The sequence below is a fragment of the Camelus bactrianus genome, chromosome 10 (genome assembly GCF_048773025.1).
Source record: "Camelus bactrianus isolate YW-2024 breed Bactrian camel chromosome 10, ASM4877302v1, whole genome shotgun sequence".
NCBI classification, from domain to species: Eukaryota; Metazoa; Chordata; class Mammalia; order Artiodactyla; family Camelidae; genus Camelus; species Camelus bactrianus.
In genome coordinates, this window is record NC_133548.1 from 6768528 (window position 1) to 6789935 (window position 21408).

The window sequence follows — 21408 nt, forward strand, 5'->3', positions numbered from 1 at the left end:
TTAGACTCAGAAGTTACAGAATTTATTTTCATTTCTCCAAAAGTTGTTTCTGTGTCTGACTCATGTAGGAAACTGCAAAGCCTTGACTTTCCTGAATGTGCTGCATCCACGGCCAATTCACTCTGGACTCCACGTGTCCATGATGAAACAATAGCTTTCTTCTAGAGAAGCCCAGCTCAGGGTGGAGGTCCAGCTGCACCAGGCCTTCCCACTGGGCCCGCTGCCCGCGGCCCTCTCCTCCCCAGCTGGCTGCCTCCTCTCCTTCCACGGGCGGGATCTTGTTGGAGGGCTGCTCCCAGGCTTTAGATGTCTTGGAGGCCCGCACAGTGGGAGATGCAAAGGGCCGAGCCTCAGATTCTGACCACCTGGGCGGCAGCACACGGACTCCGCCTCCCCTCGCCACTGTCTGCCGGCTGCCTCCTGATGTAGAGTCGGCCAAAGGTGCCCCCCACCTGTCCTTTGGTGAGGCGCCCAGGATTCACACAGATGCAGCCGAGGACATCCTGGGGAGAGAAAAGAAAGGCCAAAACTAGCAAGACTGATGTGAAAACGCTGGAATCATGTAACAGACCCCAAAGAGGATTTTATAAAATGGAAATGAAGGCAACAAAACACTTGTGAAGTCAAATAAATTAACTTAATATTGGAAAACTCTGAATGCCTTTTGAGTCTCTGAAACAGACTAAAGAAGGAGACTCGGCAGGCGGACGGTCAGCTCCCAAACTTGGAGACAAACTTGATCTATTTGTTTTTCAATGTGAAAAAAGTTTACCTCTTGGGGCTGAAGTGGCTGGTTTGGCAAGAGGGCATTGGTCAGGTGAATTTCCTGTGAGGATCTGATCCTTAGGGCAAGGCCTCAGGCGGCAGAGGTGAGGATGAGAAAGCTGCTTGGAGGTCATATCAGAATTGGGGTGTGTGTTGTGTGTGTGTGTATGAGAACCATAGTTTGAGGGCCTTCCCACCTGCCCCCGGGGCTCCCAAGCTGGGCCGACAGAGCACCATGCTCTGGGGGGAGAGGGCAGTGAGGGGATGCTGCTTACTTAAGCATTTTACTAACAGATTTGTTTTCTAGCCCTACCACCTCCCCCCAAGAGAGGAGGCCTCCGTGCCGGGCAGGAGACCCTTGAGGAGGGAGAGCTGGTACTTCTAGACTAGAAGGGAGTCAGAGATTGGCTCTGGTATTTCTGGGAAACAGCGGAGTTCACACCCACCTTCACGAAGTATCTCAGCTCGGAAGGGGTGATGAAGACATCTGGGGTGACGGGCAGCTGTGCACAGGCATAGAGATGGTCGTAGTCAATGGCCGCGTCCTCCTGGGGCGGGTAGAGCGGGTAGTAGCTGCAGAGACAGAGAGAAACGTTAGCAGCAGCGGATTTGGGGCCCCTCCCCAAAGGATCCCTCCGTGTCACTGGTCTCCAGCTTCCACAGACCATCTGTTCCTTTCCCCTCTGGGTTTGGGGGACAGGGTACAGGCTTGTCACCCCAGGGTGGAGTTCCCTGGTGCTAGCCCAGGGAAGGCTCTCAGTCAAATGTGTCAGAGCTCAGTGACCCCAAAGCACTCTCTTCGCAGTCAGCTCTTCCAGCGGGTGGGCTCACCTCCTCTGGGTCAGGATGTGCTTGAGTATTCGGCTGAATCTGTCTGAAGTTCCAGAAGAACTGGGAAAGGAAAAAAAGCAAGAAAAGGAGTGTAGAACCTGGTTTTTCAGTGCTTGCTTCTCTTCAGGGAGGACTCGAGGATTTATTAAACTAGAGAGAAGCGATGTGGCCAAGGCCTGTGACAAGAAGGTACCTCTGGGGAAGTTTAAAGACCCGCCCATAAATGGCTCGGTCTGTTTCCACACAAGAGGGGAGCCGGATGCTGGGTTCAGTGGCAAAACAGTGGGAGCCCCCTGTGATCAGGGCCGAGACAGGTCATTAGCAGCCCCGTGGCGAGGTCTGCACCAGTGTGACCCTCGCCCCTCAAGCCAGAGCCAATCAGCGCACCCGTCTCACTCAACACACGAACTGCTTCTCCCGCCTCTCCATCCCAGGCGATGGGAGAGCTGAACTGCTGAAGTGCAGCTCAACAGATTCGGCTGCGGCATCTGATCCTCTGCAGAGCTACACACTGTTCTGGGAGGGAGAACACCCCGTGGGTAAATTCACAGTCATCTTCCACAAGTGGGACATCTTATTTAAGTCACAGATGTGGCAAATGAAGAAAAGCAGATGAATTTCTATGATGATAAATTAAGTGCGAAGATGGAATGAAGGTGTTTCTTCAGGGTCTCAAACACTGTAGAGACAAGTGGTAACAGAAACACACGGGCCAAATGCTCCCTGTGGGCACCTGGAAACTCAGTGGTCAAAGGGTTTGGCAGAAAGTGCTGCTCTGAGGGCTGCCCGCTCATGACTCTGCCAAGTAGCCCCCTGGCCAAGGAAAGGACCAGGATCCGAGGGTCAGCGTCTTGCCAGCTGGGCTGGAATACACGTCTTACCTACTGATCTCCTCAGCCCCCATGTGGAACAGCAGATCGGTGGACGTCAAGCCAAAGATCACTCCATTTATGGAGAGGGTGCAGGGCTCAGACACAAACTGCACGCGCTAAAATGGGAAGGGGTGGGACATTTGCAAACCAAAGCCAGAAACTTCTTCTCCATGCAAGCTGGGGGGGTGTCTTCAAGGGCTGGGGAGATCCCTGAAAGGGGGACCAAACCAACGTACAGTGAATCACACATCTGCCTGTTATAAAGAGGTGCTTAAGACGCAGGCCCTAAGCATGCCTCAAAAAGGCATCCCCACCCCACTCCCGGGCCAGCACTGGGCCACCTTCGATTCTGGCTGCTCGCTGGTCAAGGAGGGGACGCTGGTACCTTTTTGTCCTCTCGAGGCAGGTCGGGGCAGCTGAAGGGAGGCTGTGGGTACACGGGCTCGTGGTGCACGTCTCTTAGCGACGGGACGAAGACCAGGTGGGAGCCGGAGCTACTTGGCCAAAAAACCGCCAGAAATGGAAGGAAAATGAGTGCATTGAGTGAGGACAGCTGGGTGACAGAATGCAAGTGTCACAGCTTGATACAAGACCCCACATCCACAGAAGAATTTCAGGACCGAACTCTTCTACGAACAGATTGTGAATGAAATACAGTTTGTACTAATTTACACATGACCACTTCAGTGTGTGGGCCGCCCAGAGCATACTTCCTCCTGGCTCCCTGTGATGTTCCGCTGGAGAGAGGGGGGACTACTGTTTGGGAGAAAAAGGGGAGAAGAATTTGAGGTATAGGAAATCTAGAAAGAAAAGGGTCTGACCCGAAATCCTTAGAGCCAGAGCTGGAGCCACAGTTCTGACTTCACACTGAACAGTTGCAGCTTTTAGGCATCATGCAGCCTCCCTGACTGCGGGCTCTTCCCTAGAGAGGGACCAGGCATGCCAGTCGATCCGGGGCGGGGAGACCCAACTGGCTTCTCCCAGAGCCCACCCTCCTCTCTCGCTCGGAGAATCAATGCCTTCGGTTTTTACTTCTCATCAGACTGTCTTGCAAAAATGAAAGAAGTATCTAAGAGCAACAGTAAAAGCAGAGATGACAGATGTTTCGTTTGATGGAGGCAGAAGGAGAATCTCTAGGGTTACAACATATAAGTGAAGAAAAACCCCTTAACTGTAGGGGACAACTCTTTATCCTCCTCAGCCACCAAACAGGAAGGAAAAACCCTGACTCCTAGGTTGGCTCAGCTGTCCCTGGCACAGGGGCCTATGAAAACCAACAGGAGTGAAGTGTTACTTTGGGGGCATGTTTGACATCTACCAATAGCTCTTACTCCCAGCTCCTTCTCTTGCTTAAAATGCTGTGGCCTTCCCAGGTGCAGGGACAGGTCCTATACAGGTACATAGCTGCCTCTTGTATGGGATAAAGTGTTGGTGATGGCTGTCACACTTGTCACTCGATTGTCAGACTTTTGCAACAGAAAATCAGAATCTTAAGACCAAAGGTACTTGGCAAATTAGTTATAGTCCCCCATCCCTGTAATTGTTCAAGTCCACAGATTTGGGTGCCGAAGTCTGGTAAAGAGGCCGGGGGTGACCTGATGGGGACAGCCTGTGCTCCAGATCCCTGGGGCTCACGGTCTGTGGGAGACACAGAGAGCGGAGGTACAGCTGGCCGCTGTTAAGAGATGGAACTGCTCTGTTTCGCGCAGACGCTGGAAGAGCAGCGGCTGAGGAGGAAATGGCCCTCCTGCTCATGGTTAGACCGGCTGGAGGGGGAGGGATCTGAGAGAAAATTCCAACTATGCTGAGCATTGCACAACCTCATACATCATGGTGGGAGGGTCCTCGCAGCCGCTCCCTCAAGCAGGACGTGAGCTCCTGGGTTTTCTCAGCTCTTAGGAGGGAGGTTCTTCTTCATTGGCTCTGGTTTCTACCGATAAATCAGCTTAATGCTCTGTTTCTGACCTCTCAGAATAAAACTACATTCCCCCGAAGAGCTCCGTGGATATACTGTATTGGGAAGGGCGGGACAGCTCCCCTCCCCCGAGGCGCACACTGGCTGCAGATGAAAGTGCCTGGTGGTGCTGGGAGCTCACCCCCCCGTAACAATGCCTGCTTGTTCTTTGTTTGTACCGCTGCTGTCAATACCACATGGGGGAGGAACCAAAAGCAGAACCCAAACTCAAACTGAAAGCACCCAGCCAGTGCTGGGGCCCTGCCCCAAAGTCCCTGCCTATCCCAGAGGGGACCTAGGGCTGACAAAACAGGGGCACCACCCCTGCTCCTGGTTTTTGGGGATGTATCTCCCGAGAAGCGTGTGGCTTCTCCACGTCTGACAACCTCCTTTAGGGTCACAACAAACCTGGGAAGCAAGAGGGAAGGCACTTGTGTTATCTCCCTTGGAGGAAGGGAGGCAGGGAGGGAGGGGCAGGTCCAGCTGCAGGATGTCACTGGCACGACTCCAGTGCCCTGACTCTGGGGTCAGTTAGGGAGTGTTCCTCCCCAGTCCTACGTCCAACACTGGCTCACGCTGCTGGTGCAAGAAGGTAGTATTACAACGAATCGACTCTGGAATCAGTTCTCACGGCCAGAGGGCAGAAGATTATACATCTTATTTTAAAAACAACCTTTGTTACAGACTTATTTTTAAAAGCTTAGCCTCAGGAATGCTTGTTTTTGATGCGCTCAGCTGCAGGGAGGCACATCCCCAGAGGATGTCCACCTGTACCAATTTGTTGCAAACCCTGGTTCTGGATGGGAGGGACAGGAAGTGGGGGTGTCAGCTTCCTGAAAAACTTTCTACTTCTAGCTTTAGACTCTTCCTGGAATAGACTCTGCTCTCAAATTAGAACTGCCATCTCTCCTCGCTGCTGTGGCCTTTCACAGTTCCGTCTCTTGGTCCCTGGCAAGGATTCAAGGTTCCCTCCCCCATGAGTTTCTACCATGGCTCACTTGAGGCACTGGCAGTGCCCTCAAAACAGGGGGAAGCATGCACTCGGGGAAGGACTCGGGCTTACCCCAAAACTCCTGCTCACACAACGAGCCATTAGGGCCCCCTGGGATTTGGTTGTGTAAGTCATCAAACACTCCTCAGCAGCATCCGGGAAGATCCCTGAGGAATATGAGTTTACACAAAAGGCGGGAGAAAAGGAAGGAAGTAAAGAAAGAGCAAGGGAAGAGAGAAAGCCTGTGTAGCCTTCTCCTTTCAAGTGTGTTTATCTCTGTGTTTTACAAAGATGCCTCTCGGCATCGGTGCACTTGAAGTTCAAGAGTTTTATCTGATCTCTGTTCAAAAGCATGAAAGGATGGGAACTGCCATGACTTCTGAACGGGAAGCCCTGGAGAAACTTGGGAAGCTTAAGGTTCTGTTCAGCGTTTTGAATTCTGACCTTCGTGTCCCTTCGATAATTGTTCGTAGACATTGCTTGAAAACATCCTCAAATGGGCTTGTCAGTAGACAGCTCTGCAAGAACAGAAAGGAGACAGACTTAGAGGGCAGATGGCCGGCGTCTGTTCACTTGCTGAGTGTCTGTTAGGTGACCCTGGGCACCAGCCGCTGAACAAGGAGCTGAAGGAGAGATGCAAAGATGGAAAAGCTGTGGTCTCTGTCCTCCAGGAGTGGAGTGTAGTTGGCAGCAGGAAAGGAGATGGGGGAAGAATTAACCTTCCTGAATGTGAGCTACAGGAAAGACTAGGAAGAAGAGCACTGTACAGTCTTTTCTGTGGGTTGTGTCTCCCCTGAGACAAAGGGAGGAAATGTCCTCAGAAGGGCCATTTGTGTTTTGTGCTTAAAGGACAGCAAGACGTGGGTCATGGAGTTGAGGGGAGCAGCCAGGAAGGTCCTCTCACTGGCACAGCTCCAGGACCCAGTGACACCGTGCCTGCCCCTACACCTGTGCCTCAGCGACAGGCTCGGATATTTGTAACCCCCGCCCCAGCTTCCAAACTTTGTATTCTGGTGCCCTTAAATGATGCCCTTAAATTCAGTATCTTTATTAAAAATGCCCTGCAATAATGTATTCCTAATAAGCCACAGGGATTCATTTAGGTTGTAACAGATGCAGGATAAACTCCAAGATGAAAGTAACAGCAAGGGCTCAACTGAGTGCAGGTATCTGGTATCTCCCCCACCCCAACCCTAGTCACTCACCTCAACCTGTTCATGCTTAGCATCCAGGAAAGGTCCAAACTGCAAATAAGCCGGGGTGGGGGTGGGGGTGGAAACAAAGGTACCAAAAGAACCAATGAGAACCACATGGGTCTGTGAGCACCTTCCCATAACCTCTCCTAGCAGCTCTCTGCCCAGGACCCACGTGTCCCTCCAAGGCCGCCTATAGAGCCTGGAACAGGAGGCAGATGGGTTTGGGGCGCTCAGCCAATATCACAGGCAGAAGGAGCTGAGCCTTGGATGGAGGGGGCCACTGGGGCCCCAAAACTAGCTGCACTGCCTCCTACAATAGTGGGCTTTTTCCTTCTCAACCCAGCAGGGGAAATCTACCTCCATGCAGGAACTTTGAGCTTTCAGAGAGATTAGCTCACAAGTTGGAGTGATAAGACAGAGGTGAGAATGCCATAAAATCAATGAAGAATGGCAAAAAAATCTTGGGCTTTTGGATTAAGACCATACACACCTTGCCAAAGATGTAGACTAAGAACTAAAAAGTATTTTTAAAAAGGAGGAGAGTCTGACCCACTTCCTAAAAATGTAGAACCTCATTAGACTTTTTTCTAAGACCAGCTCCCCAGTTTCCCCGCTGGTGCCTCCCCAAGCAAAGCTGTCCCAGCAGGGCTGCCTACCAGGATGCAGACATCCGGCCGGTCTCGGTTGATGACAGCAATCAGGTCAAGCAGCGGGTCAAATGTGATGCTGTCAGACGTGGTGTACGGTCCACAGGCCACCAGGACCATGATCTGCTCAGAATCTAAGACAACGGATAGTTAAGGTGTTGACGAGAAGACACTGGGATGAGGGCAGGAAGGACAGTTAGGGAAAGATGCCACAGGATTCAACTGATTGAGCCTCCTAATGTGTGCAACACTGGAATCCAAGAAGAGTAAGACTTCATCCTACCCTCAAAGAATCCTCCACCAGCAGGCAGGGAGGGATAAGCACGCAAGTAACTAGAACTCGACAGACGCTCTACCGGCAGTGCGCGAGTGAGGTGGGGAGTGGAGGTGAGGGCAGGACGGAGCAAAGCGACATTCACTTACGTGGTTTCCCTGCGGCATTTCTTTTTATTGTGGTAAAATACACATAACATAAAATTTACCATCTTCACCATTTTTAAGTAAACTTTTTTGTGATATTAAATAAATTCATAATGTTGTGCAATTATTCCCCCCACCCCCTCTCCACATCACTTTCCACCTTGTATAAGTGAAACTCTGTACCCACTAGACACCAGCTCCCCACCCTCCCTCCCCCAGCCCCTGGCAACCACCATCCTACTGTCGGCTTCTATGATTTTTGACTCTAGGAACCTCGTCTAAGAGGAACCATATAGGATTTATCTTTTTGTGACTTTGCTTACATTTGATTTCACTTTGCTTACACTTGTAAGTAGTTTTCCGGGAGCAAGGGCAAGATTTGAGAGTGCTCAGTGTGAAGGGCTAGCGGGTGGTGAGTGCAGCTGGAGAATGTGGCATACTGAGGAGCGCAGGGAGACAGGTGGGTGCGAGGCTTGGAACGGGGATTCCTGTGTGATGGGGCACAGGGGCATTGTTTTGCCGACCTTCTCCTCACAGCATCTGCTTTCTTTTGGGAGGATCAGCCTTGCCTCCATAAGGCAGTTGAGGTGGGGCTATCAACCAGGTGCACTGTCCTCACCTAGCCAAGGAGCAGGCACGCAACCCAGTTTAAGTCCTTCACACTCTCCTCTGGGTTGTGGAGTCTAAAGGTAAACCATCCAAGGACAGAAAAAAGGTTGGCGCTGACCCATCCCAGTAGAGGTGCTTGGATGAGGTAGTTGGGTAACTCCTCCCACCTGGACCCCTAGAGTTACTAAACCCTAATACGGGTTAGAAGCCTGAATTTCCAGCCACCTTTCTAGTCCATGAGCTACCTGGACCTCCCCTAACAAAATCTCTTTTTCTTAAGTTAGTTTGGACTGGGTTCCATAGCTCACAACAACGAAACCCAGAGAACCTGACTTCTTAATATGCAGCTGTATTAGTTTCCTGTGGCTGCTGTAACAACTCACCACAAATCTCATGGCTTCGAACAACATACACTTGTTATCTTATAGTCCTAGAGGTCAGAAATCCCAAAATCAAGGTGTGGGCAGGGCTGCACTCCTTCTGGAGCTCTTGGGGAGAGTCTGTCTCCTGGCCCTTTCCAGCTGCTGGAGGCTGCTGGCAGTCTTTGGCTCACGGCCCCTCTTCCACCCTGAAAACCAGCAGCCTAACATTCCTAATCTCTCTGAGTATCACCCTCCTGTCCTCCCTCTTAAAAGCACCCTTGTGATTGATTACATTGAGTCCATAACAGCCTATTCAACAGCTTCCAGAGGCTTCCCTGCCACAGCTCAGGCATCTCAGCCCTGCTCGTTCCCTGAAGTCAATCTCACATCAGCACGCTTGTTGCCATAAACACTTATTTTCTGACAGAATGTGCAATGTCAGAAACTCCTAAATTTCATTCCTGATTCCAGGTTGTCTTTTAAGAATGAACTCACACAGTATTAATGTGGAGGGGTGAGCCTGTATCTCACTGCTAATCCTTAATAATCTTCTGCTCTTCTTACAAAAATGCTTGGAATTATTTCTGAAGCAAAGTTTATTAAAGCGTTTGTCTTTTCCCATCTAGGTTAGTTACCAAATAACTCTCGGCTTTCTGAGAAATCTAATTTTTAAAAACATCAGTCTCTCTTTTTCTTCCAGTTTTACTGAGATACAGTTGACATACAGCATTGTATACTTTTTTTGGCGGGGGGAGGGGCGGTTCTACGGGAGGTAATTAGGTTTTATTTTTTTTTAATGGAAGATTAACTAGAGATTGAACCCAGGGCCTTGTGCTTGCTAGGCACACACTCTACTACTGAGCTATACCCTTCCTCCACTGAAATTTGTCTAACTTTTAAATAAATTTATTTTGGAATAACTTGAGAATTGTAGAGAAGTTCCAAAGTTCCATAGTAGAGTTCCCGTATGTACACCTTCCGCCCAGGATCCACGAATGTTAACATCTGACATAACGACGATACATTTGACAAAATCAAGGAATTAACACTGGCGTACTACTGTTAACTCCTGACTTTATTTAAATGTCACTAGTTTTTCCACTAATGTCCCTTTTCTCTTCCAGGATCCAATCCAGGATATTACACGGCATTTAAAGAAAATTCTTTTTTAAATTGCTGCTCTTTAAAAAATAATGATAATAAGCTGATGCTCTTTCCCCTTTTCAAAGCAATCTTCAAATACCTGTTAAACATGAGTCTTTAAATGACACACCTTGTGGAGTCAGAACGTGGGTGATAATGCTGACAAAGCTCAGATCCCTGGCCTTCTTCACAGGGCCTGTGACACCACCAGTCTGCAGTTGCCCTCAGAGCTCCGGCACGCTGCTCTCAAACAGCTTTGGAAGCTTTCCCGGGGCCCGAGGAACTGCACTCCTGGACCATTGCCCACCACCCTCCACCCTCAATGTTGGCAAAACAACTTTTGAAGCAAAGCTTACCTCCAGCCTCCTCAGTGGGCTGATGGAATGGAAGCGGCACGCCCTTCAAATAGGAGAGAAGCTACTGTGAGGTCTTGCCCCAGGCACTGCCTTTGGTCAGGAAAGGGGTGGGTACTGAACAGGGGTGGGTTTGCTGGTGTCTTGCTCCCTGGAGTTAAAAGCCCACAAAACTGACAGTCCTGTCATTTTCCCATACTGCTCAGAGTGGCAAAGAAACCCAGGTAGTGGGAGGTCACGGCTAAACTCACGAAACACCTAGCAAAAAGCGGTAGCAAAACAGGAACCTGAAGGCACAGGGTCCTGCTGGGCGAGGATGGGAGAGGAGGGTACCTGCCACTTTTCCCTGCATCCTCTGGAAATCTGTGGAGGGCTACTGGCTACAGCAGGGACAGGTAAGCTACAGGCTGTGGGCCAAATCTGGCTACCGCCTGTCTCTGTAAGCAAACTGGCACAGAGCCACACTTGCTGGCTTCTCCGTTGTCTGTGGCTGCTTTTGTGCTGCGACAGCAGGGTCGACATTATGACAGAGACTGTGTGGCCTGCAGAGCCTAAAATATTTACTGTCTTGCCCTTCAGCGGAACACTTTGCAAAGCCCTGACCTAGAGGTAGGTCCCACTCTACAGAAAATTGAGAAGCAAATAAACGGGCTCTTACAAAGGACGGGTTCTAGGACAGACAGCCGCACACACTGTGCCTGTGGCACACCGGGGAAAAGGGAGGGGCACACAGGTACCTCGTAGAGTCTGGTGGCAACAAGTTTTCTACCAGTGGTGTTGATTCCTTCCACAACCACAACCTGAAAGACAGGCAGCAGACAAGCTTGTAAAGCAGGGGCGGCAGACAGGAGGCCTGGACTAAGCTATTCTGATATAGTTAAAAGTATTGTCCAGCTGCTCTTACTCTGTAATTGTAACCTTGGGGGTATTTTTCTAGAAAACAAATCAAGGGGGTTATGGTCATGTAATAATTATGCTCTACAGAGCAATCTCATTTTTACAACACTCCTATGAGGTAAGAATTCTTATCTCCATTTTACAGATGAGGACACGCTGGCTTTGAGGGGTTAAGTACCATCTCCATAATCACCGCCTTGTGGGGTGGGGCTGGGACTGGAACCTGCTGGCAGATGCCGGAGCGACGGTCCGAGCAGGCAGGGAAAGGCGGGAATCCCCACACCGGCGTCTGCTCTCAGGCCTGTGCACCAGCTACACCACTGGGCACCAGAGGTCAAAAGCGAGGGGCAGCTGGCTGGTGACAAAATGCTTCCTCCTAGAGCCACAGCCCACCACACGTACTGTGGAGCAAACAGCACGCCCACACCCCGGTGGAGACACTCCGATCTCACCTGTCCAGGAAACAGAGAATATTCTTTGAGCTCAGAGAGATCCACTGGGATCTGAGCGCCTGAGGAGTGTTCCCGGTCTCCCTCAAGAATCACCGACTTATGGTTCAGCTTCCCGTTGCTGTCACAGCCGATCTGGCCCAGCAGAGTGACGGGCTCCTACCGAAGGGGCACATAAGAACAGCAGTCTCTGGCACAGGGGCTCAAAATCTGGTCAATATGGTGAAGAGCAAAACGGACCCCAAACAGCAATGCACGTTTTTCTTGGTGGGGCATCATTTTGAGCCCAAGGCGACCACCAGCATCATCACTGGCTCCCAGGGGTGGAAGAACCCTTAAGCGGCATCTGGTCCATCCACCACCCAAGGCCTGGACCCTTCTAAGTGGTTGCCTAAGCTGGAGCATCTCCAGCGAAGGGGAATTGCCCCCTCGGCAGCCCACTCCCTGACCTCTGGATAACTGTTAGTAACAGCTGTCGTTTACTGAGTTCACTAAACACAGGCACTGTTCTACAGGCCTGTGGGTATTAACTCATTTAATCCTCACAACCGTGACGTGGATACTATGACTGCATCCATGTTACAGATGAGAAAAAACAGCAACTGAAAGGTTAGGCATTTTAGGCAAGGTCAAACAATGGGGGAAGCCTGGGTTTGAAGCCCAGGAGTTTGACCCCAGGGCCATATCCTTAACCACACAGCATACAGCCTCTTAACAGGAAGTTCTTCACTAAACTGAGCTGAAATTACTCTCTCTGTGGCTTCCTCTGTCCTGATCCCACTCCTGGGGGGCAAACCAAGGAAGTCTAATCTTTCCCAACGAGATCGTACGTCCCAGCCTCCCCTCCACTACTTCCTCCCAATTCCTCCGAAACTTCCTTATATGACATGGTCTTTACATATCTTCTCCAACTGCAACTCCAATTTCTCCAACTCTGAATGCAAACATAAGACAGAGGTACCCTAAAGAATCTTCTAGAACACATCTCACCTTAGACTGAAAATACAGCCTAGAGAGAAAGCACTGGTACATGCCAGCAGCCAGTCCCTAATGACAAAGACCAAAGAAGGGGAGAGGCTGTGAGTCTCCGTTTCTGGAAATCCTATCCTTACTGCTGCCCTTATATCCTGGTACCTGGATGCTTAAGGCCCTCGATCTTTGCTTATATGCAAGACCCTAATCCAAGTGGAAAGAAAATGACCTTCTCTGGTCACAAAACCAGAAAGCACTTATAAATTCTTCTTCAGAAGGACACAAGTTACCAAATTCATCCAAGACAGATGTTCTAACTAGAATGTAGACACGAAGTGAAAGGAAGCAGGAGAATGCCGTTTGACCGTCAATTTAAAAATATCGATTAGGAAGGACAATTAGAGTAACTCTTACTTGTGCTGGGACTAGAAGAGGAGTAAAAGCCTCAATCTTGTAATGTTCCTTGAGTTCACTGCCAAGTTCTTCTATCTTATAGGTCAGAACTGAAATCCCAGAGGGGAAAAAATGTGTTTAAGACATTTTACTTGCCAAGAAGAGAAAATACAGCATCTTGTAAAACATTAAAGTTAGTCATTTTACAGAAGCGGGAAGGGTGCCTAGGATACCGGCCAGGCTGTATTTTCTGAAGCCCTAGTCAATTTCCTGACATTGGCTGAACCCCACCTTCCATGTGGCCACAGGGGGCCACGGGGCATGATCCCAGAGTCAGCCTGGCTCCCACCCAGCCTTCCTCTCACTCAGGTCGTCAGGGAGCTTTAGGGGAAGCCAAGCCCAACCTGGAGAACCTTCCATTCTTCACAAGGAAAAAGCCATAAATGTCTGCTCCCTTTACTACTTTAATTGGCTTCCTTCACACCGTTCAAGTGGTTGTTACTGGGAAATGGTAAAGTGATGTGATTTGGGAGAATTATTAAGAGTATCACAGAGGGAGGGTATAACTCAAGTGGTAGAGCGAATGCATGAGGTCCTGGGTTCAATCCCCAGTATCTCCTCTAAAAATAAATAAACCTAATTACCCACCCCAGCCAAAATAAAGTAATTAAATAATACAATAATAAATAAGTAAAAAAGATTTCTATATATAAAGCATATCACTTCATGTCCCTTTACTAACAGGGGCACCCAGAGGACATCTACCAACCTACATAGTAAAAGGCAACCTTGAAACTTGTTCTACCAGCCTAGCTGAAGCTTTGTTACAGACTTGAAACACTTCCAGGTAGTTTTATATCCTTCAGAATTTCAAAGAGAAAAATAATTACCTTCTCGAATGTCTAGGAGCTTCTGAAACATCGATTTGTAGCTCCTGGTTAGTGACTCTGGAGACCCCAAGACCTTCAGGCTGACGTTACTGGCTCCTCCTCTCCCAGACCAAGATACCCCCTGCACTGAGCCAAAGGAGGTAACCACCTCTCCTCCGTTACTTCTCGAGTTGTATTTCTGAGAGGGAGTAGCGCTAAATGGAAGCAAAAGACATTAACATTACTGTGTTCATGTCTAAAAGGAGGGAGGACTAAACTGAAGTCACCTTCTGGAAATGGGGATCAGAGAAACGTCAGGCTGGCCGCACATTTTATAAATTTAATCAGCTAATGGGTTTGGATATCCTGGACCTTTAAGGAATTTCAGGAATGAGGGGGGCTGAGGAATACCAGGCTGAGGAATACCAGAAGTGTTTAGAGAAGTTTAGAGACAGACATATTTTAACAGGTCTTCCCTTGGCTTAACACTAAACAAAGTGAAACAAAACCCAAACCCTGAACTGATTCAAAAGCAAGTTTTGAGTACCACATTTTCTTTTCTTTCTTAGGAATTTTTAGCATTTACTAGAACAACATCGGAGCCCAGAATGGTGGGTAAGCCAAAAGTTGCTGTGCATAATCATACCTCACAATACAGGTCACGGTAGAAACCACAACAAAATGAGGTTAAATGAAATGAATCAACTTTCCCCAGTGTCATTGGAGGTGGACGTGGAATGAATTCAGTCAGCTGTTGAACAAACACTCCCATTCTCCAAGTCTCAACTGACAAGTTCTCGTATTTCCACTTACTGGTTGATAAATCACACCTCCAAGGACACACGGGTGCTCCTGATCTGCTCAGAGGACAGTGGGGGCTTCCAACCCTTCAGCTGTGAACAGAACTTAGAGACAGGCCTGATTAAAGCGGGCTTCATTTCACGCACCAAAACTGCAGGAACTGGTCCTACGTGGGCTCCCCTGCAGCGGGTGCTGCCATCCCTTCTTTCTACAGAGGCCACAGAAAACGAGCTCAATTAATTACCAGTCTCCAGCCTGCCTCTGCCTGAATAATTTAGAAGTTACTTTCCTAAATTACAAAACCAGTTTCTGATGTCAGCTTTATGAGCGTGCATCACAAAATGACTGGGCGGTACATCGCCGGCTTCTCCAAGCACCTCCCTGCGGGGCTCCGTGGGGCGGGCATCACAGCCGGCCCTTTGACACAGTGACAGGCTCGAGCGAGGGCAGCTGTAAACAGATCTGGATTTCAGAGGGTTGCTTGTTGAGAGAACAGAACTGCTCTAATAGTGCAGGCACACCTGTGAGAACCATCTCTGTGTACCACATTCCAAAGGTGCCCTTCTAAATCTAGAAGGTTCCCTTCAGAAGCCAGTTGGAGAACCCCTGAAAGCAGAAGTGGACCACGCTAAAGTCAAATTGTCCTCTGACTCCAACTACCGCTTGTCTTGAATGACGGCCATCGCCTCCTTTCTAACATGACAGGGCTGGAAAATCTGAAGCTCTGCTCAGCCTGAAGCAGTGACTCCTGGCAGTGAGTGTGTCCCTGGCTGGCTAACATTTCTGCTCCTTAGCCTCGTCCTGACAGGGCAACACTGAAAACCTTTTCTTCTACTCAGCAGAGCTCTCGCCTATGGAATTCTCTCACGGAAGACGTGTCATTTACAGATTTCAAAAAGTCACATGTGGTCTTTGTGGATTTACAGGCAGAGGTGGCAGCAGGGATAAAATACCAATTAAGTCGGCGTAGATTCACAGTGACAAGAAAACTCTCAGAAACTAGTTGTAACCTGAGTGAGGAACAAAAAACAGGTTACGCAACATTATGAACAAAGAAACGTGCTTTTCTTTTTTAAAAAAATAAATACTTTAGACTAAAAAAAAAGAAGAAACCCAACAACAAATGAACTAACAGAAGCAGGTGGAACCCTATTTGCCTCTACTGGCAAGACGTGTAGGCCTCCCAGACTTCTAAATAGACAGGTTGCTTTCAGTAGAAGATATCAGTTCCTGATCTAGGAAATGAGCTCCAGAAAAGTGGGTGGAAAGCGAGTTTCCTTAATTACCATAAGAAACAGTAATTTTCCACACAGGACGAGAAAGCAGGGAGGGCAGGGAGCAACAGGCTTTCCGGTCAGTTCACGGCAGAGGTGAACGTCCACCCACATGCACAGAGTCACGCTGCAGAGGTGGCCTCCGCCAGGTGACCAGGGAAGGGGGCGGGCAGGCCTGCTGGTTGGCAGCGGAATTAGCTGTGCTGCATACCTTGGAGAGAAACTCGATGGCGAGAGGAGCTGATGGGGGCTCCGGGCAGACACGCTCCTCTTTGTGAGGGGGGTTTCTGGGGTGGCGATAGCTCGCTTCTGAGAACCCTGGAAACAAAACAGAAAAAGAGTCCAGTCTCTCTAGACCCAAGTTGCTAATTAAAGGTAGAGTTTCTTAGAAAGTAAGGGAGAACGGTGCCCAAGCGAAGGGCACACGCTGGGCCAGGGTTGCTTCTCCTTAAGGCCCTGCCTTCCAGGCGTTACCTCTCAGAGACATTCAGCAACTGTAACCCAGGATTCATCAGTACAGTCTCCACTTTGGAGGCAATTGTGAAAAAAAGCCAACAACATTCCCCCAGAAGGACTGCCAAGCAGGCAATCTCTCCTGTCAAATCTCTCACGTGTTCACTTTTCTTCCCCACTTCTCTTTGCTTCAGAACAGCATTGAGTTTTGCTATGTGTTTGGTTTTGACCTGTGTGGACGCATTTTCCTGACAAGGGATGGGACCGTGTTACTGCTTGTTTTGGCAAAGTCTACAACACATTTTCAAAATTTAAGAAGGGAGTGACTCCGGGCAGATAACATGGCTGAGCTCATACTTGGAGAGTATTTAGCAAATGCCTCACTGATGGTCACTGCTGTTTTCTGGGTTTTGCTCATCAGCAAGAATCCAAAGAGATGCCCAGAATGAAGGGTGAAATGCAGTCCCAAGATCTATTGCTTCCCAAAGGCTGGGATAACTGACTGTGGCCAAGAAAAGACAAAATCCTCGCCTGGACTGCAACCAGGGGGCTGGCCAGCCTGCAGACGTTTCCCTGCCCTTGGGCTCCTCCTGGCTGCGTGTTTAAGTCATGCCACCAAAGCTGCCTACTGGGGTGACTGTGCGACACATGCAGAATGGATTCAAAACCATCAGGTAGCTGGAATGGAAACTAGATTTTAAAAAGGCCCTTATGCTACCTCCCTTAAACAATAACCACTTAAAAATATTCCTTCCTAGCATTTTAATATTTTTCCAGTTAAATACAAATTCTAATAGTTACAATCTTAGTTAGATATAAACATGTTATAACTGATTTTTTTGTTCTATTTTAATTATGAGCATTTTCCCACATTGTCACAATCTTTATCCTTCTTAGTAGCTGTGATGATTGAATTGATATATAATACATCTCTATTGCTGGACGTACGGGTTGTTTGTAATTTCTGGTGATTCTACGTAATGCAGAGACAGCCATCTTCACACACATAGCCTTTTCCTATAATTCGGATTATTTCCCCACGAGAGATTCTTACTAGGGATGATTACTGGGCCAAAGGATGGAAAAGATTTTATGGTTTTGATATGTTTCCTCAAACTATTTTCCTGAAAGACCTTTCTAACATTCAGCGGGCTACAGAATTCCAGGTCTGTCTCTTAGGACAAGATAGGGTTTGGGGAGAGAGCAGAGGCTTGTAGCTCTCAGCCTCAGCCCTCGTGGTGAAACCTGACTGTGTCAGCAAACCTGCTCCAGTTACGTTCCTCAGGGATGTGCTCCCTCTAACCCAGCTCAGGAGACTCACTGATGACACTATGTGCCAGTTTATCTACCTGTAATGAGAAATACAGAGGGACCGGAGTCTCATACCCTCACATCAGCCAGAAACCCAAATTATAGCCCAGGATGCCAGTTTATTCATTTATTAGAAACATAAAGCCGACAGCATGGGAACTTCAAATCCTCAGGCTAACACAACTCTCCCTTGTCAGGCAGGACGTGTGGAGTCAAATTATAACCAGGAGAGTTATGGTGAGCACGGGGGCAAGTGTGTCAACTGCATAGCCAGATATTTAATGGTGATGAGCTAAGAGCACTGACAAAGTCACCTCTGTACCAGGGCACTCCTGCCCCCAAGACCCCACCCTGGTGCTGCTGGGCTGGGGAACCAGAGCCAACGTTGGGCTCTGACTGTCATTGTGCTGCGCTGGTGCCTGGCAGTGGTCGGGCAGTTTCCATGTGATGGGCCTGGTTCTCAGCATTTTTCATGCCTCTAGCCCAGACCCAAATTGCACTTCCTCTGAGCTTCAGACACATATTTCAAATCATTTGCTCATTTCACTCCAACTCTCTTAGCTCTGATTCTGTGGTCACAAATTTTGATCCGTAATTGAGCCTCCTAAGTACTTTTGTAGCAGGAACGGGGTGCCCTCAATACGGTATTCCAGCCATCAGAGGGGGTATACTTTAACAGGTAGTTAAATGAACTTGCATCTGACTTACGCATCAGTCTGAGAGCTGAATGATCATTTAAAGCCCCCCAAGATACAATCAACTTTGGTGCTGTGAACATTTTGGCTTTCTTGCTCCCCAAAAGGCTCACCTAAACTACTCACCTGCTTTCTTACAGCGTAACTTACTTTGAAAAATGAACACTTACTCCTGTTTAAGGATTTCCAAAAATTTCTTTCCTATAAAAGGTAACTACTATTACTGAATACACTGCTTTGGGCTTGGCACTTCACATACTCATTTTATTTTCAAGCCTTCCGCAATAGGAGATGTTATCCTCTGGCTGTCAGTTTCCTGAGGGCAGCGCACACCCATGCTTGCTTCATTCACCAGTTTACCCAGTGTCTAGTACAGTGCCTGGCACACAGTAGCTGCTCAGTAAATGAATGAATGAACCCTGATTTCATAGGAAAGAAAATGGCAGCTCAGAGAGAGAAAAGCAACTCACCCAAGGTCACCTAGGTCTTTGACTCAGGCTTTGAGGGCAATGCTTTTCCACTGCCCTACTCCACATCTCACAGTGGGGTCCAACACTCGAATTGGATTATTCAGTTATAGTATTTCCACTTGATACAAAACTAGGCAACCGTTAAAAAAGAGTAATTATGGGGAAATTGTATTTATAAAAATTCTATGATATGCTAACTGAAGAAAGTAGGATAACTGTCTACAAGGAAAGACTACCATCATGTAAAAACATCTATGTATGCGATCTGAAAGGAAGACGCACAAGTGGAAATACAGTAGGAACCGTATGATTGTTTAACTTTCTCCCTCAGAACTTCAAATGGTGTGATAATATTTTTATTTTTATTCATTTATTTCAGTTTTCTTTTTTTTTTAATTTTATTCTAAGGGGTCCTGGGGGAGGGAGGTATTTAGGTTTACTTAATCTATTTCTAGAGGAAGTACTGGGGACTGAACCCAGGACCTCGTGCATACTCTACCACTTGAACTATACCCTCCTCCTGATAATATATTTAGAATAAAGAAACAAATGTGACTTATAGAATGTAATTTCCAAACACTGTGCACGCACCTTGGAGGGGGTGGTGTAAGAGTTCAAGAGGGTCTCCTCTTCCTCCTCCACTTCAATTCTAAAAACGTTGGTTAAGAGAAACAATAAACTTCCACCCAAAATCTAAGGCAAGGGTTGATTAAATAAGAAATCTGAGTATTAGTTACACTTATTGTTTTTAAGTTGCATGTGCAACGATAGACAAATGATAAAATGCAGTATGTCGCTTGATGCAAAGGCCTTCAGCAGCAAAGGATACAGCTCTTGTATGGAAACAATGTCTCTGGCTCCTGCGTGCCTGCTGTCCCTGGAGGCAGTGTGCCCAGCTTTGGACAGCCTTTTGCTCAGAAACTGAGGAATAAAAGATAATGAGTTATTATTCCATAGTCAAGTAATAAAGAAGGTGTCTTCCATAGCCATGAGGTAATAACAGGCAATTGAAATACAATCAAAGATATAAAATCCCTCAAAATAAGAAATAAGAGGCCTGAATCCAAAGCCCCTACTCTTCTCAATATACCATGCCGCCTCCTGGATGAGCAGAAACAATTACATTATTAGTTTGCTTACAGTTTGTTCTTACCTCATGTTCAAAAGAGTTCAGGACCTCTGAGGTGAGGCCGTCTTTGCGAGTGCTCGTGCAGAAGGCTATCAGCTCGCCTACCATCCCCTCCTCATTCTGCCCGTACAGAACGCACAGCTCTGCCACTGCAGGAGGGAAAATTTGACGCGTAAGAACTTACTGCATTTCCTGTAGCTTCCAACTTGAGAAGTGAAAATAATCCTCTATTTATTCAATCAGCATTTATTCAGCACCCCCTAGGGACAGGCACTGTTCTACGCAGGAGAATACAGCAGTGAACGAGAAAGAGACGGACCCTTCCTCATGCAGCTTACTACTGGGGGAGACAGAAAACAAACAAATAAGAAAATATGTACGTTGGATGGTTAAATGTGCTTTGAAGAAAAATAAAGCCTGGAGAGGGATGAGGGAGTTGGGGGAGGGGCTGGCAATTTAAACGGTGACTAAGGTAGGCTTCGTTGAGGAGGTAACATTTGAGTAAAGACTTGAAGGAAGTAAAGGAGTGAGTTAGGCAGTGTTGAGGGGAAGAGCTTTCAGGAGATGCAAGGTCAGCAAGGCCTTTGTGGCTGGAATGAGGAAGGAGACAGAAGATGAGTTGAAAGGGTAAAGGGGGTGCAGACTGTCGGCCACTGTCATTACTCTGAGCAAGCTGGGAAACCCCTAGAGGGTGTGAACGGAACAGTAACATGATCTGACTTCCACTTAACAGGCTCACCCTGGCTGCTGTGTTAAGCAGTCTGAAGGGGACAAGGGCAGAATCAGGGGACCACCTGAGAGAATCGTGGCAAAATCCAGATGAGAGATGATGGTGCTTAGATCAAGGTGGTGGCAATGGAGGAGGGAAGAAGTGGTTGGATTCCAGACAGGAAACATCCTGAAGGTAAAGCCAGGGGGATTTGCTGACTGGATGTGAGGTGTGAGGAAAGAAAGGCGTCAAGGATGATGCTGTGTTTTCAGCCTGAGTACCTGGAAGGTGCAGTTACCATTAACTCAGGTGGGGAGGCAGCAGGAAGAACTATGCGGAGAGGGAGCAGGAGCTTAGCTTTAGACACATGGAGTTTGAGATACCAATCCGACATCCAACTGGAGACTTCTTGTAAGTAGACCAGCCTGCAGTTCAGGCAGAAGGTCTGGGCTAAGATACAAATTTGAAAATCATCAGCAAATACCTGAATGTAAACCCACGAGACTAGGCAAGATCACCAAGACAGTGAGTGTATCTTGGGGCTCGGATAGGGATGAACCTGCAAAGCCTGAGAGGCAGGCGGTGACAAGCAAGATAGGAGAACACCTGGGAGGGGTGTCCAAGAAACTAAGAGAAAAATATTAGATAAACAACAAGTTTATCCTGCATAGCACAGGGAACTATATTCAATATCTTACAGTAACCTATAATGAAAAAGAATATGAAAAGGAATATATGTATGTATATGTATGACTGAAACATGATGCTGTACACCAGAAAGGGACACAACATTGTGAACTAACTATACTTCAATTAAAAAAAAAACAAATTAAAAAAAAAAAA

At 48.0% G+C, this 21408-nt stretch overlaps 1 protein-coding gene across 5 annotated transcripts in view; it reads right to left on the minus strand.

Moving 5' to 3' along the window:
* The window catches only part of POLA2 (DNA polymerase alpha 2, accessory subunit), a 23859-nt gene continuing 2451 nt past the window's right edge, over positions 1–21408 (minus strand). For 3 of the 5 annotated variants that reach the window (XM_045518187.2, XM_010957123.3, XM_045518188.2), the window contains exons 3-19: positions 19881–20005; positions 19557–19648; positions 19319–19376; positions 16010–16116; positions 13745–13938; positions 12876–12964; positions 11493–11648; positions 10881–10943; positions 10147–10189; positions 7266–7390; positions 6619–6657; positions 5858–5931; positions 2854–2962; positions 2478–2584; positions 1597–1656; positions 1212–1338; positions 1–503 (exon numbers count right to left, since the gene is read on the minus strand). In XM_045518187.2, coding sequence (XP_045374143.1) covers positions 351–503; positions 1212–1338; positions 1597–1656; positions 2478–2584; positions 2854–2962; positions 5858–5931; positions 6619–6657; positions 7266–7390; positions 10147–10189; positions 10881–10943; positions 11493–11648; positions 12876–12964; positions 13745–13938; positions 16010–16116; positions 19319–19376; positions 19557–19648; positions 19881–20005 — 1721 coding nt within the window. In that variant the 3' untranslated portion in view covers positions 1–350. Of the gene's footprint in view, positions 504–1211; positions 1339–1596; positions 1657–2477; positions 2679–2853; positions 2963–5857; positions 5932–6618; positions 6658–7265; positions 7391–10146; positions 10190–10880; positions 10944–11492; positions 11649–12875; positions 12965–13744; positions 13939–16009; positions 16117–19318; positions 19377–19556; positions 19649–19880; positions 20006–21408 lie in introns of those variants that run through there. The other 2 variants (XM_010957124.3, XR_006725564.2) reach the window with 2 other exon arrangements.